General features: G+C 41.2%; 2 protein-coding genes across 3 annotated transcripts in view; one reads left to right on the top strand and one right to left on the bottom strand.

Moving 5' to 3' along the window:
* Positions 1-14,343, bottom strand: part of cracd (capping protein inhibiting regulator of actin dynamics) — a 22,362-nt gene extending 8,019 nt beyond the window's left edge. Inside the window, exons 1-5 of one of the 2 annotated variants that reach the window (XM_044362640.1) lie at positions 13,624-14,343; positions 1,258-1,426; positions 575-707; positions 334-489; positions 15-227 (exon numbers count right to left, since the gene is read on the bottom strand). In XM_044362640.1, the coding sequence (XP_044218575.1) occupies positions 15-227; positions 334-489; positions 575-616 (411 nt within the window). In that variant the 5' untranslated portion in view covers positions 617-707; positions 1,258-1,426; positions 13,624-14,343. Of the gene's footprint in view, positions 1-14; positions 231-333; positions 490-574; positions 708-1,257; positions 1,427-13,623 lie in introns of both variants that reach the window. The other variant, XM_044362639.1, reaches the window with a different exon arrangement.
* A 2,903-nt stretch (positions 14,344-17,246) lies between these two features.
* Positions 17,247-19,984, top strand: chst14 (carbohydrate (N-acetylgalactosamine 4-0) sulfotransferase 14). The gene is made up of 2 exons (XM_044360819.1): positions 17,247-17,913; positions 18,601-19,984. Exons 1-2 carry the CDS (start codon positions 17,620-17,622, stop codon positions 19,426-19,428), a joined length of 1,122 nt encoding a protein of 373 aa, XP_044216754.1. The 5' UTR covers positions 17,247-17,619; the 3' UTR covers positions 19,429-19,984.
* Positions 19,985-19,993: the final 9 nt, after the last annotated feature.

Genomic DNA, 19,993 nt, shown 5'->3' on the forward strand with positions numbered 1-19,993 from the left:
TAGCTCTGGCTCACCTGTGTAAACCGCCGGTGCTTGCGGGAAACCCTCTGATTTTTTGGTTTGACAGACAATTTATGCTTGGCGGCAGTGTTGTCTAAGCGAGGAACAGACTGCGGGACAGCATCCAGGTTGATAGACTCGATCGTACCAGTAGGTGGAAGAACTCGTTTGGACCTCAAGGACTTCATTGGGGTGGTGTGCAGTCCTGCTTGTTGGGTCTCCTGGACCTGCTTTTGTTCCAATAACAAAGCATTTACTTACTGATACACATCTCAGTCTCACTACTTTCAAAACTAAACCAAATTGTCACCAGTATAAGTTAACAAGTGTTACCTTTGGCTCTGTTTTTGCTGGCTCGACTTCTACCTGCGCCATCACCTTCAGAGGGCTCCGGGGAACCTCTTCCTCGTCTGAACTACCCTCATCTCCCTCACTTCTCCTCAGAGAGGGAGGCTTCTGGCCGAACTTTATACCTTGTGCTATCTGCCTCTGTGATCAACAATAAAGGTTGCATGTTAATTCTGTATATAGACAGAAGAGAGCTGATCTGAGTGCACATTGCATTAAGGCCTACCTGCAGATTCCTAACTTTATCAGACACGTTTTCCTGGGACATGGTGTGATCTGGACTGGGCTCCGTTGCCGGCTCCTCCGGAATAAAGATACTGTCGTGTGAGAGAGCTCGAGATCCGATGGGACTGAACTCTCTGCAGAATAACAAGAGCGTCTTCAGTGTAGCAACATGTCATTACTGTCAGTCATTCATTCATTTATCATGCGCAGGGCTGTAGTATCGCTCCCTAAGTCATTTTACACAAAGAAATGAATGACCTCTTTACACACCAGTAGTTTCCGCACATTGATTGAAGGCTCAAATCATGTTGATCCTTTTATGAGGTGTATTTGAACAGGGCCTCACCCTTTTCTCAACAGATTGCGTAACCACAACTTGCAGTGTTTATGAGAGGCTATTTTAGCACTTTCATTTTTCTGAGAGGTATGAATGGATACCCAAAGAGAAAACAAAAAAGAATTTGATAAGAAGCAAAGTTGTTTCTTGGATAAAATTGGTTTAAGAAGATATAAAAGGTCACTATCTGAATGAAAGTGATAAGAAATTTTCAAACTTCCTGTAGATACAAAAAATTATTGATAAGACATGGTTGCAGCTTTTATTAGTGACAATAAAAATCGCACGTGGAAAAGCTCAGTTATAAAAAAATATGTGTAAATATGAAATTCGACCTATGTTCTTACCTCAGATTTTGATTGGGCTCCTCATTGTCAGATACAACTCCATTGCACACTTCCCCAGTAGAAAAACTCGCCTTTAGCTCTGCTCCATCAAAGCCCACTTTCGTCTCACGCTTCTTCTTCTTCCCAAACAGTCTTCTGAAGGGCTGGAATTTGCCCTGTCGCCTTCTCTCTGTTGGCAAAGATAATAGATGATAACCACGACTACTTGCAATCAGATCTTCAATCTTTGTATCTCGCCCTCAAGCGAGTTACAAGCAGCACAGTGCCTATGGGTGTGTCTTTGTGTGTCTGCATGTTAGGTAGTGAAATGGAATTGATTGAATGAACAGAAAATAAATCAAAATAGCAGATGGAATAAGAAGAAAACCTTGGCTCTTTGGTTCATACTTACTCATATATACAGGAAGTGGAAAAGACAAACACCACGCATAAAAACGGAGCACCCACAGCCATAGCAGCTTTAGAAATATGGTGATCAAATCCTTGAATTACTGACTAAAAATAAGCAAGTCCATGATTGGTTCTGAGAGAAAGGACAGCAGTGAAAACCCACCATGACCCTCATGGCTTAAGGAGTTCCTGTGAAATGTGTGACTCACATCATGTTTGTCCTGCAGTATTTGAGCAACACTTCAATAGATAACAACTTTCCAAGTTATACATGTGTATTATCTGATGCAAAACCAAAGGGAGTATGTTTTTTTAAAGATTTTTTTTTGAAGAGCAGACAGAAAACAAGGGGAGAGAGAGGGGGTTATGACATGCAACAAAGGTCCCAAGCCAGAATCCAACCAGGGACATGTGGTTATATGGCATGGACTGTAAACATTAGGCAACCAGGGTGCCAGGAGTACTCTTTTATTGCTACTTACAGGTACATATCACAGCAAATCACTCTGGCAACCTCTCTGATCTGTTGGTCAGTGAGATAACTCCATCTGAGTTAAATTATTACAAACTGTTTTATGAAGAGCAACATGCTACCAAATATTTAAAAAGTATGTTGACAATTAACTTGCGTAGTAAAACAAAAGTTGTAAAAAGCCATTTTCAGATAATTGCTGGTTCAAGGATGTACTGAGTTCATGGCTGCACAACAGTGCCTTGAATGAAACTGGTTGATATCTTTATTTCTTCATTATCCCTCATACCAGAAAGTTATAAACTCTTATACATAAGCTAAACTTTCCCATGTGCAAAAGCCTCAGGATCCCAAAGAAAATGTAAACAGATATCTCTTTACTTCATTTCAAAATGTAATAGTGAACATTTCTGCTTTGTCTGCCTGTGTAAGTCCGGCAGCATGTTTTGTTTTTGTCTGTGTATTTATTTGTGTGTCTGAGTACTTGTGGAGGTCCACTGGATGACCAAAGTGGGTGAGGTTACAGAGCTACAAAGTTACTCTACACCACTGTGCAGACAGGCGTTCTCAGGGCTCTGTGGGTATCCCTTTCAGAGCTATAAGTAGCAACTGGTGTGGGATTTCACTTCGCATGCTGCTCACTATACCAGAGGCATCATGGGAAATGATACAGTAAACTCATTTCCCCACTTAGATCCTTGACTCTGAAGTTCAAGTTTTGTATATGAGTTTATATTGAGCAATTTAATATAAAAACTGGCAAAGTTGTGAATTTATGATTTATTTGCTGTCTTTGATTGACTGAGTACACAATTTGTTTATATAAGATAGGACAATGCCCAGGTTTAATTAAAATGGAATGCTTTTATCCTTAGAGTCTGAGTAGCACAGCAAACAATCAATAGAAGTCAATTACCTCTACGAAGACTACATTATCAGTCTTAACCATATCTGTGATGTCGTCTGGGCATCTCACTAAACCAAAACTGTCCACAATGTACTCATATACTTATGACAAATGTGACAGATGCCACAACCACAGTTGCAGTTAAACTTCAATCATTAGACAGAATTTCACTTTGTTGGAAATCTCCTATGCCTCCATCTTCCTCTTTATGCCTTGAAGATGTAGTTTTATTTTAATTAAATTGGAGAAAATTACATTTTTAAATGGTAATGCTTCTCAACTAATTTTAAGAAATAGTTACCATATATTTTCTTTGCTAAACAAACAACCTGCTGATCTGCTGATTATTCTCTTGATTAATAGATTAGTCCTTTGCTTAAATGTCAGGAAGAAAATTTCAGAAAGTATTAGGAAGTGCCCATTTCAAGTTGATTACTATGTCCTACAGTCTACAACCCAAAGATATTCAGCCCATGATCATATGGGACAAGAAAGGGTGGTTTATCTTTACATTTGAGTGACTGGAACTAAGGAATATTTGGCATTTTCTTCTTGAGAAATGGCTTTGCTTTGTTTTCTTTTCATTTTGCTGTTAGTGTCTTGTCCTCCTTTTCTTTTCATTTTTGTCAATTTTTATTTTGGACTGGGATGTTTTGATCAGGATGGAGATACTATAAAATTGGGTTAGATATAAATCTGTGAGTCTTATGTGGGAATGAAATTACTTAAGTGGCAGGAAAATGAGAGCGAAAAAGGGGAGAAGTCTTTATGGAATTGTTTTTTGTATCTCTTTCAATAAAATATGTTGAAAAAAATATTAAGAGTCTGTGCATGTTGAGTCTGGGATTTGAGGGACTTTATCAGTAGCTTTGCTTATCACTTGACAATCACATTAAAAACAAATCTGCCTTTTGTTTTCATAGATTTATGTGTTTACATAGAGCACTGATGAAATTGATGACACGCTCACTACTCTGTCAGACCCACTCTGTCTGTCAGAGCAGCAAATGATATTATGCTGTGACGCTGATGTTTTGTTTCCCTGCAGCATGCTCTCCCAGCATCAGAGCCCGTCCAGTGTTTCTACTCTGTTACAAAGCCCATAATGCACTGCCGTGGGCATGCTCACACACTCATGCGTGAAACGTGAAAGGACACTTTTTTCAGTAGTGTAGACGATTCAGCTGCAGCAGCAGCAGCAGCAGCAGCAGCAGGACTCCACTCCCAACCTAACACTAGGGTTAACTCTTGCTTCCTGTATGTTTGTAGTTCATTGTGGTTTCACCCTGGTCCTCTACAGTCAGACCCCTGCTGGTTTTTCATTCTAGCCATCTGATCAGGAAATATTTCACATCTGGTAAAGGCAAATGAACTAGCTGGGGGAGGGGAAAACCAGCGGGAGTGTGGCTCCTAAGAATTGCTTTTGAATTCTACTTATTGCACAAATCAAAGGTAAAATGCAGACAATGCAGCAGCTCACAACTCTAATAACAATACAGTCAGCAAGGTAACATTTAGGGTGTTGTGGAGTAAATTAATGGATTTTCTATGTCATTAAATAAACAATTCAACATTTAAGGAAATGCAGAGAATTAGAAGAGAAGATCTGTCCAGTAAATATAAAGCCAGCAGCCAGTTAGCCTAGCTTAGCATAAAGACTGGCTATTTCTTGGCTTTGAGTTATTGTTTTTACACTTTGGTTTTGTACAGATTTGTAGCTGTTGGACAGAGTGAGGCTAGCTCTTCCCACCTGTCTCCAGTCTTTCTGCTAAGCTAAGTTAACCAACTGCTGGCTGTAGCTTTATATTTAACAAACAGATATGAGAGTGGTATCAATTCCCTCATCTACTTCTCCTCCAGAAAGCAAATTCACACATTTCCTTAAATGTTGGACTATTCCTTTAACACTGAACTTTAGGCCTTTATCTACTGAATGCTGTCTCTTGCAATTCCTGGACACAAATGGGGCTTCTTGACATTTTGATATTAACGTGTTGTTTTTCTTTTCTTTACACTATTGATCAAAATCAATGCTACATAGGTTCATCATGGACCCTGATGAAATGCTATCTAAAAACTGTTTAAAGGGATAAAATAGAGGTTAGTGAAGTAGAGAAGTTAGAAATGTGGACACAGCAAACCACTAGCAAATCTAAAGGCTTCTGTAAATCTCTTCTATCATTTCAAACCCATCACCACACCATGCAGTTCTTAAAGAGACAGTGAAAAAAAAGAGCATTACACTGAGGCTAACAGAGGTCATGTCATCCTCATGATGTTATCACTGACTCTGTTTTAAGCACTGTCTCTTTAAGATGTATCTAAAAGCACTCATTTTTTTCCTATTTACCTTGGCCTTTGGATTCGGTTACCTCTAAATGCATGTCATGCTTAGTTTCCGTGGCGTCTGTTGCCATGGTCACGGCACACCTTGGCTGCGGTGAGAGAAGAGGGAAGTGAGCATGGGGACGATGCTTTAGTGCAGGTTTAAAAGGAGCAAGTGTGAGCTTTTAATGGAGGGAAGAGAGGGGAGCAGCCCAGACTGAGAGGAGACAAACATGAGAGATCAGGAGAGGGGCGCTGAACATTTACTGTGCTCGAGCTGAGCTGCAGTTTCACTTTCACGTCTTGCTTTTTATTTTGCTCTCCATCACCTCTAGCTTTATCATCAAAAAGCTCAGCTTTGGTAGCTCTTGATGAACTGCTTGTCTGGGGCACAATAAAGCCTGTGATGTTTTAAAATCAAAATGTGCCCTCTGAGGCCACTCTGTTGTGGCTTGTTGGTGTAGAAATAGTGATGTTAAAAAGTCAGCAGTACATCTGAAACAACTAGTGGTTGGGGGATGCAGGTAGTACTGAAATTAAAGACAAAAAAAAAAAAATCCACTTCTTTTATAGCAGCTGAGCTGATTATGTTCACTCTCCGTTTGATGACCCTTGGCTCAGTCCAATGATTAGAGATCTTCCATACAGATACAGCAGGAATAATCACAATAATCAAACCATGAACCACCTTTTATTTGCATCTCATAAACCGACAGGAACCAACAAACCACAGGCGGCTTCCTGAACCCTGGACCCACGCGTCCTCCACTCAACACCTGTCTGCAGCATGGCCGAGCCAGAGGTTTTCTGATGTACTGCGGAAATGTGTGTTGTGTAAAACCACAAGCATCCGGGCCGGCGGTCGAATACCACAGAGTGTGAGACAGTACTGAGAGAGCCGGAGAGAAGCCCGCTGTCTCCAGTGGGATCAGCATGTCGTGGGCTTCCTTCCTGAGGGTGACAAAGCCGGACAGACTCTCTCAGAAATGTCTCGCCCAGAAAGGCTCTTTGTCCTGTCTGACTCCAGCCAGCACAGAACAAGGAGCAAACAAGCATGTTTGGTAGTAGGAGTGTGTGAACAGACAGTGTGTGTGGCAAAGAGAGAGACTGTATGTGGTTTTGTCTGCTGGCCTGAAGAGAGATTTTGTAGACGCTCTTTTTTTTTTTATTGTTTGTCTGTTTGTTTACATGTGTTGACTTTTCTTGGCTGCCACTGCTAATGTTAAGCAAATGTCTGTGTGCTATGAAGCCTGTGTATGACTTGTATTTGTGTTTATTGTTGTGCGAGTGTTTGTAGGCCTACTGCTGCAGACGACAGACTTGGGGAGCAGAGCTAGAGATGGGATGAGAGAAGCACAAGGAGCAGCCATGTGCTCTACAGAAGCAGAAAAATGCCTTTGACAAGTATACAGCTGCATCATAGTATGGCGGTGGCATAACACGATGCCGCGTTGCAGCGCTTTCGAACGACCCAGCAGCTCAACATCACTTAATGGTGACACAACTCTGCACCAGAGCGGGCGAGACAACCACCGGAGTCCGATGGCATGGCTTTAGTGTTGTAGCAGCGTGGCGTCGGCTAACTGCCATAACCTTACAGCACAAGTAGCTTGCTGACAAAGCAGACAGACGAACGTGGTGGAGCCGTGGAACAGTTTACCTATTTCAGATGCACAGCTCGAGATAGCTGCGCACCACTGCAGTAAAACCTTAGGGAACATCGATCTGCCCATTTTGCACAAAGCTTGTTTTACCCAGATGAACGTCTCCGCTGCCTCCGCTGTGGGAGGAAATGGTGAAATAAATACAGAACAGAGACACAACAGCAGGTTTAGGTTTGTTAGTTTGTTGTGAGGAACATGAGTGTGGCATGGAGGGTGACATGGGGAGAGGTGGGTGAGGAAGCACGTCTGAGTAGTAAACTCAGGATGGGTGTGGTGACAAGGACAAAAACTATGTATCTATAGTGCAAAACATAAGTTTTCACCATCACTGATAGTAGTTTTGGGCCCAGTACACACAACTCTCCAAATCTCATTCTTTAACATTCTCTGAAGTTTGGGCAGCCTTTGGTTTCTATGGCAACATATTTGCCAGAGCAGACAAACGCAACACAGAATCAACTCACATACCAGACTCTTATCACTACAAACAGACTGAAATAGTTCACTTGGCACACACCTGCATATATACACAAACACTGTGGTTCCTGATGTGGTTGTTTTAACAGCAGCTGTAAAGTGCCAGGTCATATGCACTAGGAAAATGAGGGAGTATCCAAGTGCACTTGTGATGTTTGTATACCCAGCACACACTATATGCAAAAGAGATGGGTAATTTATGCAAAATTTATATCAGAGGTATGTGGTGAATAATCATTATCCCCCTAACCAGTCACATTACTGCTGCAAAAACTGAGAGTAAACTAAGTCATGTACATGAAGGCATCATCTGATCATTCCTCGCACTAATCCAGTTTACATGACAAGAGTTCCTTTCTAAAAAAGATAATTAGGCTTTCAAATACTGCAATTTTAAATGCAATTCTGCTTTCACAGACAAGTAGGCCTTCATGCCTGGTAACCCAGTGTTTTTAGATGAGAATATGAAGAGAGAATTTGCAGGGGGGGGGAGAAGTTCACTGTGAACTGTGTGTGTTCAGTGTGTCCCCAGGATGTCACTATCTCCTACATCTGATGGTTTGTGACACAAACGGAGAAAAAAAGTAGAGCAGAGCACTATGATGTGCACAGAGGCACAGAATTTGTCTGGTAATTGTGCAGCAGCCGTGTGTTGATGGCTTTCATACAGAGTATGAGCAGTTGTGGATGACAGATGCTGGAAAGAAGCATCCACTGATAAAATGGATAATACCCCAATAAACTATTATTTTGATGATAATCTGAGTGTATTAAGTGTCTCTATTCAAAATGTTCATTCACATTATTTAGCATTATTATTCTATAGCTGCACATTTCCATCATGCATTTCACTTGCATTTGCTGATGGAATCACAAAATCATCAGCTGAGTGATGTTATGCAGAAACAGACTGTGGGCCTGTTTCACCACCTCTTCCTCATTTTCACATATTCATCTAAACAAAACAAACTCCATGACCCATGCACATAGGACATGCAAAATTTATCTGCAATTTGTGAACATTAGCAAGTGACGCTACCACCATTTGCACGCTGTGTGTAAGCAGTGCTTGCTAATAGCTTTTGTCAAACGGGCCTCTGGTCCATAAACATTTATCTCCAACACAGTTTTCACCAAAATACCAACATAATGTATCTCCATGTTCTACCTCTGTTTTGTGTAACTCCTATCCTCTCTCACCTTTGTGCCATATGCATTATACAGAGCACAAAGATATCAGAAATAAGAGCAAACTGCATTTAAAATGTGACATGTGGTGATGCTGTCTGTGCCAATGCTCATGCCCCAATGAAAACAGAGTCCCATGTGTTTAGCATGTCTGACCCAATCCTACGTCAACTTCAGTGAGAGCTGAGGCATAGTGTGGTAACAAAATTACACTAGGTCTGTTAGGCTGTACTTAAGCACAGCTAAATGCTGATTTTAAGGGTATAAAGGATTTAAGTTTTCTAAGTAGGTGTTTAGAATGCTAACATTTGCTAATTAGCACTAAACACAAAGTCAAGCTGAGGCTGAATTCACAAGTATTTGGTCATAAACCAAAGTATTGGGCAAATTGAACTTATGAATTCAAGTTACACATGAAAGTGTACCAAAATTCATGGCAATCCATCCCATAGTTGTTGAGCCTCATGGTGGCGCTAGTGGAAAAGTCAGGGGATCATCAAAGTCAGTAGGATTCATCCTCTGGGGAACATGAATGACTGAACAAAATTTCATGGTAATCCATCCAATAATTCGAGATATTTCAGACTGGACCGAAGAGGTGGACCGACCGACAGACAAACATTGTGATCACTGGAGCCATGCTGCTTGTGTGGCTAAAAAGCTGATTAGAGGTACTAAATGCCAGTATAGCTACCAGTACACTACTGGATAAAATAGTCCAACAGGCCAGCAATAAATAAACACTGCCTTAATGAATTACATAATGTTAATTTTTTTCAGACATGATGCTGTAAGGTAGTGGTATTTACCCACTCACTAGATGTCCAAAGGGTGCATGTGAAGAAACAAAGGACTTCAGAGTGACACGCAACATGTATCACATGACCATGATTATATTTTCCACACCAACCAATGGTTAACTAACAATGCTCAAGTGTGCAAACAACAACAGAGAGGCTTTCATCTCACGACTGAGCATCACAAACACAAACACTGGGACTTGTGCTATTCACAGCTGACATAGTAATATTGATACACTTCATCAGTCATCATAAACAACATGAACAGTGGTTTCACACACAGAATGCCAGTGACGCTGAAAGAACGAACCCAAATTACAGTAAAAGTCAAACTATAAGATCTACACGCTGCTCTAAAGGGCAACTGTTATTAATTTCTGTATGAGAATGCCTTCTTACCGTCTTGCAGTGTCTCTGTGAGCGAGGGTATCTATGAGTGTGTGTCCGTTCCACCTGCCTGCTGTTACTGTGGATCTAGGGCATTACCTGGAGTCAGGTGTCAGATGCAATGAAGGCTTAGCTGTGTGTGTGTGTGTGTGTGTGTGTATGCGTGTATGTGTGTGAGTGTGGGCGAACAGAAAAGTGACAGAGTGAACGTCCCTTGATATTCTCATATTGATGAAAATTTGATTGCCCTTCCAAGGCACGGTCACGTACCGTGGAACGAGAACTCGTGTCAGTGTGGGTGCATGAGTGCAGATGCGTGTTGGAGTGGAGCGCATGTACAGTCAGCCGGTCCAAGGGGAGAAGGCGTGTCGGTGGGGATCGGGGTAGTGAGAGCGCTGAGCGGGGAGAGATGGGCGTTCTGACTGTGTCTGTTAGTGCTGCTGTGCTGAGGAGGCACAAAGTGACACTTTGTTTTCAAGCCAGATAGCCAGTGCAGGAGAACAGAGTGGCATTCATCTTTTTCAACTGGCTGATGCACACAAAGGCTTTCATTGTGGTTTAACAGTAACCATGTATGCACATGTGTGATTATAATGGTTTGTAATGTGTTGCACCACAATTCCTTAATAATGTTACGGTCACGAATGGTTGTTTTTTATGGTAAAAATAATTTCTAAACGGAAAACTACAGCCGCGTTCGGTAGCCTCAATACCAGAAGACTAAATAAAATCCTGATTTTATGGTTGTATTAGTCTAATCTGGAATCATGATGACATCAATGTGGTGTTAGTGTGTGTAAAAAAGGCCGGCTCCCTCACACTCACACAGTTTTTGCAGGATCACACTGCAGTTACACAGGGATATGGTAATGATGGGGCTTTACCAACCTGGATGCATTGGATATATTACAGCTGCAGAGCACTTCAAAGTCAGACTGCTCTCTGACCGACTCTGTGCATAAATAGAAACCCCCAGTAAAGCAGCACACACATGCTCTCACACACAGGTATTTACATCCACATGCATGCACACACACACACACACACACACTCACACAGCACAAGCAGAGAGTCTTGATGACTCCACTGTAAAGCAGTACAGACACCATGATCAACCGCCATCAGTGATACAGAAGCTGCCACCACACTTGACATGCACTAAACCAGTCATTCATAATATTCATGGAAATGTGAGCATAGAATAAACGCCTGAATACTTTTTATATATCATACAAATCAGGACTGCAGTAAAAGATGAAAATATATCAATGCATTTATTGATGTTTCATATGCTAATGGATGATAGGGATGACCTAAAGCTACATAGTCTCTGGGAATTGCTTGACATCCTCCTGATCAGATTCTTTATACATGTTATCAGTTTATCTATAATTGTGTCATCCTGTTTGTTCATGCTGGATTTCTATAATTGTGTTATCTGGTCTATTCTGTACACACAACATCTGTTGCACATCTGTGTGTCCTGGCAGGGGGATCCCTCCTCTGTTGCTCTTCCTGAGGTTTCTTCCATTTTTCCCTGTTAAAGGTTGTTTTTTAGGGAGTTTTTCCTTATTTAAACTGAGAGTCTAAGGATAGAAGGTGTTGTATTGCTGTGCAGATTGTAAAGCCTCTTGAGGCAAATTTTTGATATTGATCTATACAAATAAAATGGACTTGACTTGACCCTGTGACAATGTATCATAATCATCAGTTTGATTCTAAATTTCCTTGTTATTCTGGATATACACTGACATTTTTGAAACAACCTAAATGCCTCATACATGTCAGTGAAACAATAGTTTATTAATATTAATAATAGACTACACACTGAATGGTATATTCATTGTAGAGTTGATGATAACTTGCGCAACACAGGACTGAATAATGAGGACAGACCTCATAAGAAAATGAGTGTTAGACTGTTATTACAAATGTAAATGTGCTTTAGACAAGGACAGCCCTGATACTAACACTGACAACACACAGTTTATACATTACTGTACATACTACTGATAATCTTAAAAAAATAATGATTGACTTATAAAGAGCTTTGCATAGCATTGACCAAATCACCAGTATCATCCATTTACTCAGTTATGGTACCGAGGTAAAATTTTGAAATACCAGGACCTGAGTAATACAGTTTTACAGAGAACATTACAGTACATCTGCATTTAAGAACACAGTTTTTACATAAAAAGCATGCAGGAAGGTCAGGAGATGTGATGCACTGTGATAAAATACTTAACTACATGTGTGGACTCAGACCATCCACAAGAATACACTCTGATTAGGATCACAGAATAAGTGCTTGCTTTTTTTGTACTGTAATACAACAAGGTAAGTATTTCCAGTTGTATTCATTCCACTACTGGTTATGCATATTCAAAATAGCACTTTGACGTGTTACTAGGAGGCGAGTCTATGTTTATCTAACATGCAGCTACATGACTGCAAATTGACATAACCACACAGAAAACATTGAGTCAGACTTTCTTTGTATGCGTCGCAGCGATTAAATTCAGATCTGTCGCTACAGTTTTATCTGAGGTCATAAGGTGATGTATGACTCAGGTAAAATGGATGCTGTTTGGCACTGTAAAGGCACTCCACAGATGTCTCTGAGAAAATGTTCATTAGTCACCATTTGGGTGGTGATGACAAGATAACTTAGTGAAATCACTGCTCTATACACCTGAGACTCTTCAGGCTGGATATTAAACTGATGGTTGCAGTGTTTTATTCAGCATGATTCTTGTATCAGGATGGTGAGCTAGTCTTTACTATAACAGGTCTTTCCATAAGCTCTCCTCTGCAAAACACAGAGCTGAATGGCACATGTGGTTTAATGTATCATAACTCAGCCATCAGTGCATATATTTATTGAACTATACATAACCACTACAATGTACACTTGTCAGTCAATCAGGTGCTGAAGCAGCCAAGCACAAAACAGACCAGTTTACACAGAGCAGCACCATAAATCCAGCACCAGCAGCCTGTAAATTCATTGCTGGCAAAGTGCCATCTACTCTCCCTGCCTCTCTGTGTCTCAGCACCAGAGACCACTGACGATGACAGTAATGCAGCATTGATTTAAACGCCTTTAAATGACGCGTAGAAAAATAGATCCACAATTTCATTTTTGCGCACATGTAGGGCCGCGCCATATGGCCTGTGCACGGGATTCCAGCTGACTGAAACCCCACTGACATTTCAAAGGCTGTATTGTCTATGGTTTTTGGAGAAAGACGCGGATTGAATGTACTACATCAGCGCAGATCTACAGCACGGATCAATACGTAACCGTTAATAGCAGATTAGCGGATGCGCGCCGCACAGGGATTACAGTCTATTAATTGCAGACTAAAAGGCGCTCGGAGAACAAAGAATCTGGCCTTTGCTTTTCTCACATACTGTCAAAGATGACATCCAAATGACATTTAATTGGTTAGTATTATTTTCGGATTAAAAACAAATAACGATACATTACAATTTGGCCTGTTGACACCGGCGTTTGCGCATTTCAAGTCGGATCAAATTGTGAGTCCCAGCCCATTTACAGCGCACACACACACACACACACACACACACATACACACACACACATCTGCGAAGGATGGAGCAGAAGATCTGTGCAGGTCAATGAGGAATGAGAGGTGGGATGCAGTGACAAGGTCATCAGCGCCGTGAAAATGGAAAACATTCACCATAAACACCAATATCATGTTAGAAAAGAGAAAAAAATCCCACCACCTTATTTTAAACGCGATTCCTCCTTCCGATCTGTGCTGAGGTAGCCCACGGCAGGCAGCTGCGACCCTTTTGTGTTGCTGATGCTGCGGGTGCCCGACAGGGAGACGCACGCACGCACTCACGCACGCACAGACAGCTCCGCACAGCTGCACGCGTGCGAGATGGAGATGGGAGGGTGTGGCTGCAAGAGAAAGGGCGAGCGGCGACAGGCAGGCAGGCAGTCACACGGTGCAGCCCCAACATATGAGCCTCCTGTCACGATGCCAGCACGTTACTATCACGTAAGCTCGTGATTTTCAGAAGCAATTAAAGAAATGAAGAGCTGAATGGAAACGATTTAACCGCCCAGAAGAAAAAACACCGTGTTCTCCTGAAGGTGTTCATCCTACTGGGATGTATGACAGTGGGTTACTGTATGGGGAGTGAAGTCACCTAATCGTGATTGGTGTGGGTCTTTGTCATTCTATTTTGTGTTTATGATCTATAGTTATATTGTTTCAGTTGATATTATACTGTATGGCAGGATATAAGTAGGATATTTACTGATTCATACACACAGTTGTGTTGACCTGTCTTGTGTAAAAGAGACACCAAAGTTCAGTTCAGTTGAAAGCCACAATAAAATGAAAATATTTGTTTAAATTAGCAATTATAAGCCTAGCTACAGTAGAATAGTAGACTCACTTTAGTCCAGTCTGTCTTCATCTTTCAGGGATACTTATGCAGTTCTGCAATAAAATGTTATAACAAAAAAAACAACAACCCAACATATACAGTTGTCTTTGTTTAATTTACCTGGCATGAAAGGGGTGTAATGAACATGGTCACCATGTGTTAAGATCTGATGATAACATATTATCAGTATTTAATATTTATTTATCAGTATATTATTCCAAAATAATCTGTCTAATAACTGTCTACTCTCAAAATATTAACCAAGAAATATGTTTGAACCTATCAGCCATGTTTTACAGGCAAAACAAGACACTATTTTCATTTTCATCAAGCGCCCTTTTTAACTCTGAAGAGACTTTGACATGACAATATTTAAAACATTATTACAGATTACATGCTGATGTGGACAAGCTATCAGTTACAGGAGGTGTGTAATTAATTAGTATTAGAATCTGTCTGTTCTCCATGTTTATGGTAATAAGCTTTGCAAACTCAATGAATGGGCTAAATATGCAGCTCTAAATGTAGCTACTGTTGGGTTGGTGTAATCTACATCTATAGATTGATAATTAGCTGTTAATAGTTACAGGGCTGGTATTTGCATCCATAAATAATAAAATTAAACAAAACATGTCACACTGCTGTACATCTACATTTTCCATTCACCTTTAATATATTTATGTGTTTGTTAAAGATTGTGTAGGTCTTATGCTTGGCTTCTGGGTAGAGATGGACCTCCTAATCATCAGGTTAGGTTGGAGCTAATTTAGTTCAGTCACATTAAGACGGTTGCTCTGCTCTTTTCTGATGATGTCATCTTTCTTGCTTAATCAGACAGTTATCTCAGGGCTGTAGACAGGACTTTAGAAATACTGAGGACTATAGTGTAAATCTATGCATTTTAATGAATTGTGAGAGTAACAATAATAACTAAAATAATGTCAGTGCCAACACATAGATGAAAATTGGACTATTTTGAAATTACTCTTTTTCAGTCCAGTCTCTTATTGCATTGAAATCACTTTCACTGTCATACAAATTGAGCAGAGGAGCACAACTGCAGTTCAGGTTTTGCCCTAAATTACCTGACAAGTGTTTTAACGCTCACTACTCAAGTTCATCCAAACAATAAGCCATAATCTAAAAGTTAAACATGGCATGACAGTGAAAAATGAGTGTATAAAATATAGTAGAACAGCGAGAGAAGCTTCAGCTTAATAAAGATATATGACTGTCAAGGCCAGGACCCCCTGAACCCAACCGCACTTTTAGAGTAGGCGATAACAGTGTGATAAAGATAAGATAAAGAAAGTGTTACTGAAGCAAAGTAGGCTGACCGTTTATTTATAGCTGCTGCTGAGCAGTATAAGTTTATCATAATGTATTAGCCAGTTTCACACCGTGAATATTTTTGCCACTGAAAATGTCAGAGCAGAAACTCTTAATTGATTCTGTGCGCAAGTTTGGACATGTCACGTGTTGAAAGCATATAGGTTAATAGTTTGTGAGCTCAGATCTGGAACTTCTTCTGTTCATGTGGTGTAACTCATTGTTAATTGTTTTGAGTGTGTAGGTCAGGCGGAATACAGTCAGCTATAGCCACGTCTATCATTCATGTCATTGACCAATCTTGCTTCTAAAGGTAGGCTATATAACCGTTGTTCTTTGTTATTATTATCTAGGAGGATTCGTATCATCTATATTACCAGTACCATATTGGTGAGGACAGCCACGTGTGCTTTGAAAGTGCAACCTGTTTTCAAACAGTGATGACTCATCTTGTAGTAAGTGTTGCGTGAATGTAGGTTCCAGCGCCCTCACCCATGAAGTGAATAGAATGACAGGACCATACTATATATACATATACATGTATGTCATATAATGTAATAAACTGTTCAGCCTTGCTGGTGAGATGATGCCAACCTTTGTTCACAACACACCATACAACTAAGTAGTTTTAGCAATACGTCACGCTAATTAAACATTTTAAGAAATATATATATTCAAAAATTTAAAAAGACCCCAAAACAATACTGAGGACATGACCTTGGTGTCCTCAGTGGCAGCTACAGGTCTGATCTCAGGTAACTCACTAAAGTCATTTGGAGCTAAGTGGGATGTGGTTCAGTCACTACCAGGAAAAATGTGGGGAGGAGAGAGCAACTGCTCCAAATAGAGAGGTTCAGGTAATTACTAAAGACAGTAAAAACATAGGATATACTGTTAATTATGTGCCATGACTGCACTGATTAAGGTTTGAATCAAAGTATTGTGGTAAAATCTGTGAGCTCATCATTGACTGGATGGATGGAACTGAGTCAACCTGTCTGAAGGATATTAGAACTATACATGACTGCATTGTGACTAAAAATTCTCTAACATCACTTGTGTACCTTTACAGACTCTGAAATAGCAGGAGGCACTGCTCTCCAATCCACATTCTGTGGCATACACAATTCCCAACATCTTACAAATTAACTAAAATACTGGAGACCAGTACTGTGCACTCAAAGCTCATAAAGCTATACAGTACTGTACAGTAATATGGAAGGTTAGGACAAGGTGAAAATCTTCGAGGATCCTCCTGGGGAAAACCTGAGGCACAGGACACAGTAGATAAACTACATCTCCCAGCTGGCCCGGGGCACTCCAGGATCCCTCAGGAGGACGAGGGTGTTCACAGCACCTCCTCCTGCATGACTCTGTTGTAAGCACGATGTTGACATACATAGGCCAAAATCTTCCTATATGAAAAAAGACATATCTTTTATTGCTATCTGAATTAGCTGCACATTCCTCCTTGGAGTTACAACATAGTCATACATTCTGTCATTGTGTTACTTATGAATTAAATTACAGTGAAAATAAATTAGTCCCCTTATTGTCGGGGACCCCCTCAAGGACCCCTGGGGGTCCCCGGACCCCACTTTGAGAACCACTGTCTTAGACTGCATCAAGGAAGATTTTATTTTGAAAATGTTAAACGGACATCCCCTTTACTCTAATGAGCTTGACATTAGCTTCCTCAGTTGAAAATGTCCAGTTAGAGGAATCTTGATGAGGGTCAAATACTTCTGTTAAACACACTCCAAGCTTATTATTGGATGTAGTTTTCTCACTGTGGACATTTTCTTTGATAGAAAGAACTTATAACATGTTCCTGAGAAGGGTTTTATTTTGACAGTTCACACAGGAATCGCTATTTTTAAGCTGGCGGACTTCTAAAGTCAACTATGGGTACGTGGTAGGTACCCAGCGGGTTTTTTTCCTTCACGTAGTGGTAAACTGATAGGTGTTGAACAGCCAAGCCGGAGACAAAGCATGCTTCCTCGCAGGCAGGACTCCGCCATGAAAAGGGCCGCAGGAGGACGCAGCGGCTCGGTTATAAACTTCAGGACCACGGTGAACTCGGGCTCAGGCCGCCGCAGCTCCGCCGTGCTGCCGTCGGTGCTGACGTTCCTGGTCATCGTAGCCTCCGGAGGCCTGCTGCTCATGATAGAGAAAGGAATGCTGAACAGCATGGAGACGCCTCCACCCCGGGGTGACGGCAAGCGGCTGGGTTTCATCCGCCAGGCTGGTAAGCACAGTCCGGCTGCTGCGGACGTGGAGTACCAGGTACGCAACGCACCCCTCGTGACTTGCAGTATTTCACAATAGATTTGTCATAATTAGTGTAAAGACTTGAGAAACATTAGTCAATGATGTATGAGTTGGGTAAAAACTCATTAGTCATCACGTTCTCATTAAAAACCCATATATGAACATCACTCAGCTTCATTTTATGATCATTAACACACTTTAAAGGCTTAAAAGTTGGATCAAATGGCAGCTGAGTGGTCCACTGCAACCCCTCATTGTAAATGCACAAGGCTGAATGAAGTGTGTATATTGGTTATGTCTTTCTGCTCACTTTAAAAGGGGAACTCCAGCAATTTAGTATTATACTTTCATAAAGTTTTGGAACTCACAGAAGACTGATAAAACAAAGAATGGTCAAAATCCAATAAACAGAAGCAAAGATATCCAGATCTTTAGTCCCCGATATGGATCACTTCTCAAAAACAGTGGATCCTACACTTCCCACAATGCAACTCATTGCCCGGTAAAAACCCACAAACTCCTCACTTCCAGTTTTTATGCAGGTGTTCTGTTATAAAGTTTGTAATCTCCAAACCCATGCTGAGATAACCCCAATGACATCACTATGACATCATCAGGGCTACTGGATGCAATACTAAGAATAATAAAATTAGTGGAAAGCCCCTTTAATGCCCCCCACACTCCTTTTCTTGTCACTTTCAGATCCTCCAAGAGATCCGTAACCGGACCATCAGGACCATGTGCAGCCAAAAGAACATGCCCCACAGCATTTGGACCCTGAGCCCCCTGCAGAGGAAGACGCTGCTGCAGCACATCCTGGTGAACGACAAATACCACTTCCTCTACTGCTACGTCCCCAAGGTGGCCTGCTCCAACTGGAAGAGGGTTCTGAAGGTCCTGAGCGGAGCCCTGGAGAACGTGGACGTCAACATCAAGATGGACCACCGTAGCGACCTGCTGTTTCTGTCCTCTCTGAAGCCCGAGGAGATCCGCTACCGCCTCAAGCACTACTTTAAGTTCATGTTTGTGCGCGAGCCCATGGAGCGCCTGCTTTCTGCGTACAGGAACAAGTTTGGAGAGATCGAGTCCTACCAGAAGAAGTATGGCGTGGAGATCATAAAACGGTACAGAAAGGGCCACGCCAAGGACACATCGCTTACTGGAGACGATGTGACGTTTGCTGAGTTTGTCCGTTACTTGCTGGACGAGGATGTGGAGCGTATGAATGAGCACTGGATGCCAGTGTACAACTTATGCCAACCATGTGCTGTGTCCTATGACTTTATTGGCTCCTATGAGCACCTTGAAAGTGACGCAGAGTTTGTGCTCCAACACATCGGGGCACCTCCTTACGTTCACTTCCCAGAGAGGCAAACGTGGTACAAGCCGGTCACCTCAGAGACTTTACACTATTATCTATGCAGCTTACCACAGAAGCTACTGAGGGAACTCCTGCCCAAGTATATTTTAGACTTTTCCCTCTTCACTTATCCCCTCCCCAACACAACCACTGAATACTGCCGGCATTAAATGTTTTATAGTATTAGAGATTATTTTTATAGAGAATCATTTGTACTACTTTTCTTCCTGGGGAACAAACAGTATTTTGATAGCTGTTACACATTTTTACTTGAGATGTCCTCACATCATCGCAAAAATGCTGATTGTTGGAAGAGATGGAGACTGACTGCAAAACCACTAAAGCTTGAAATCAGCTGCAAAGTAAAAAGATGTTACTGAAATGTAAATCATGTTGTCGTCCAACTTCAATACGTTCCTGTTAGGCACTGTTACTGTAAATGAACCGATTCAGTATATAAGGATGGAAATGTTAACACGGTTGTAAGATCAAACTTTGTATTTTGCTTATTTCTTCATCCAGATATGAGAGAAGGTAAAGGGTTAACCGCTTCAGCGGGCATTCAGTGGTTTAGCAGGCTTAAACGCACCATGTACTCAGCGAGAGGTTTTAAATCAAGCTTGTGTTTTCTTTGTATGTCACAGCCTCTTATTCCCATCTTTCCTATAACCCTCTACTATTTACCATTGAATAAAACACAAGTTATAAAGGTGATGTGTAAACTAACATGATGTA

This window comes from Thunnus albacares, chromosome 9 (assembly GCF_914725855.1).
Source record: "Thunnus albacares chromosome 9, fThuAlb1.1, whole genome shotgun sequence".
Lineage (NCBI taxonomy): Eukaryota > Metazoa > Chordata > Actinopteri > Scombriformes > Scombridae > Thunnus > Thunnus albacares.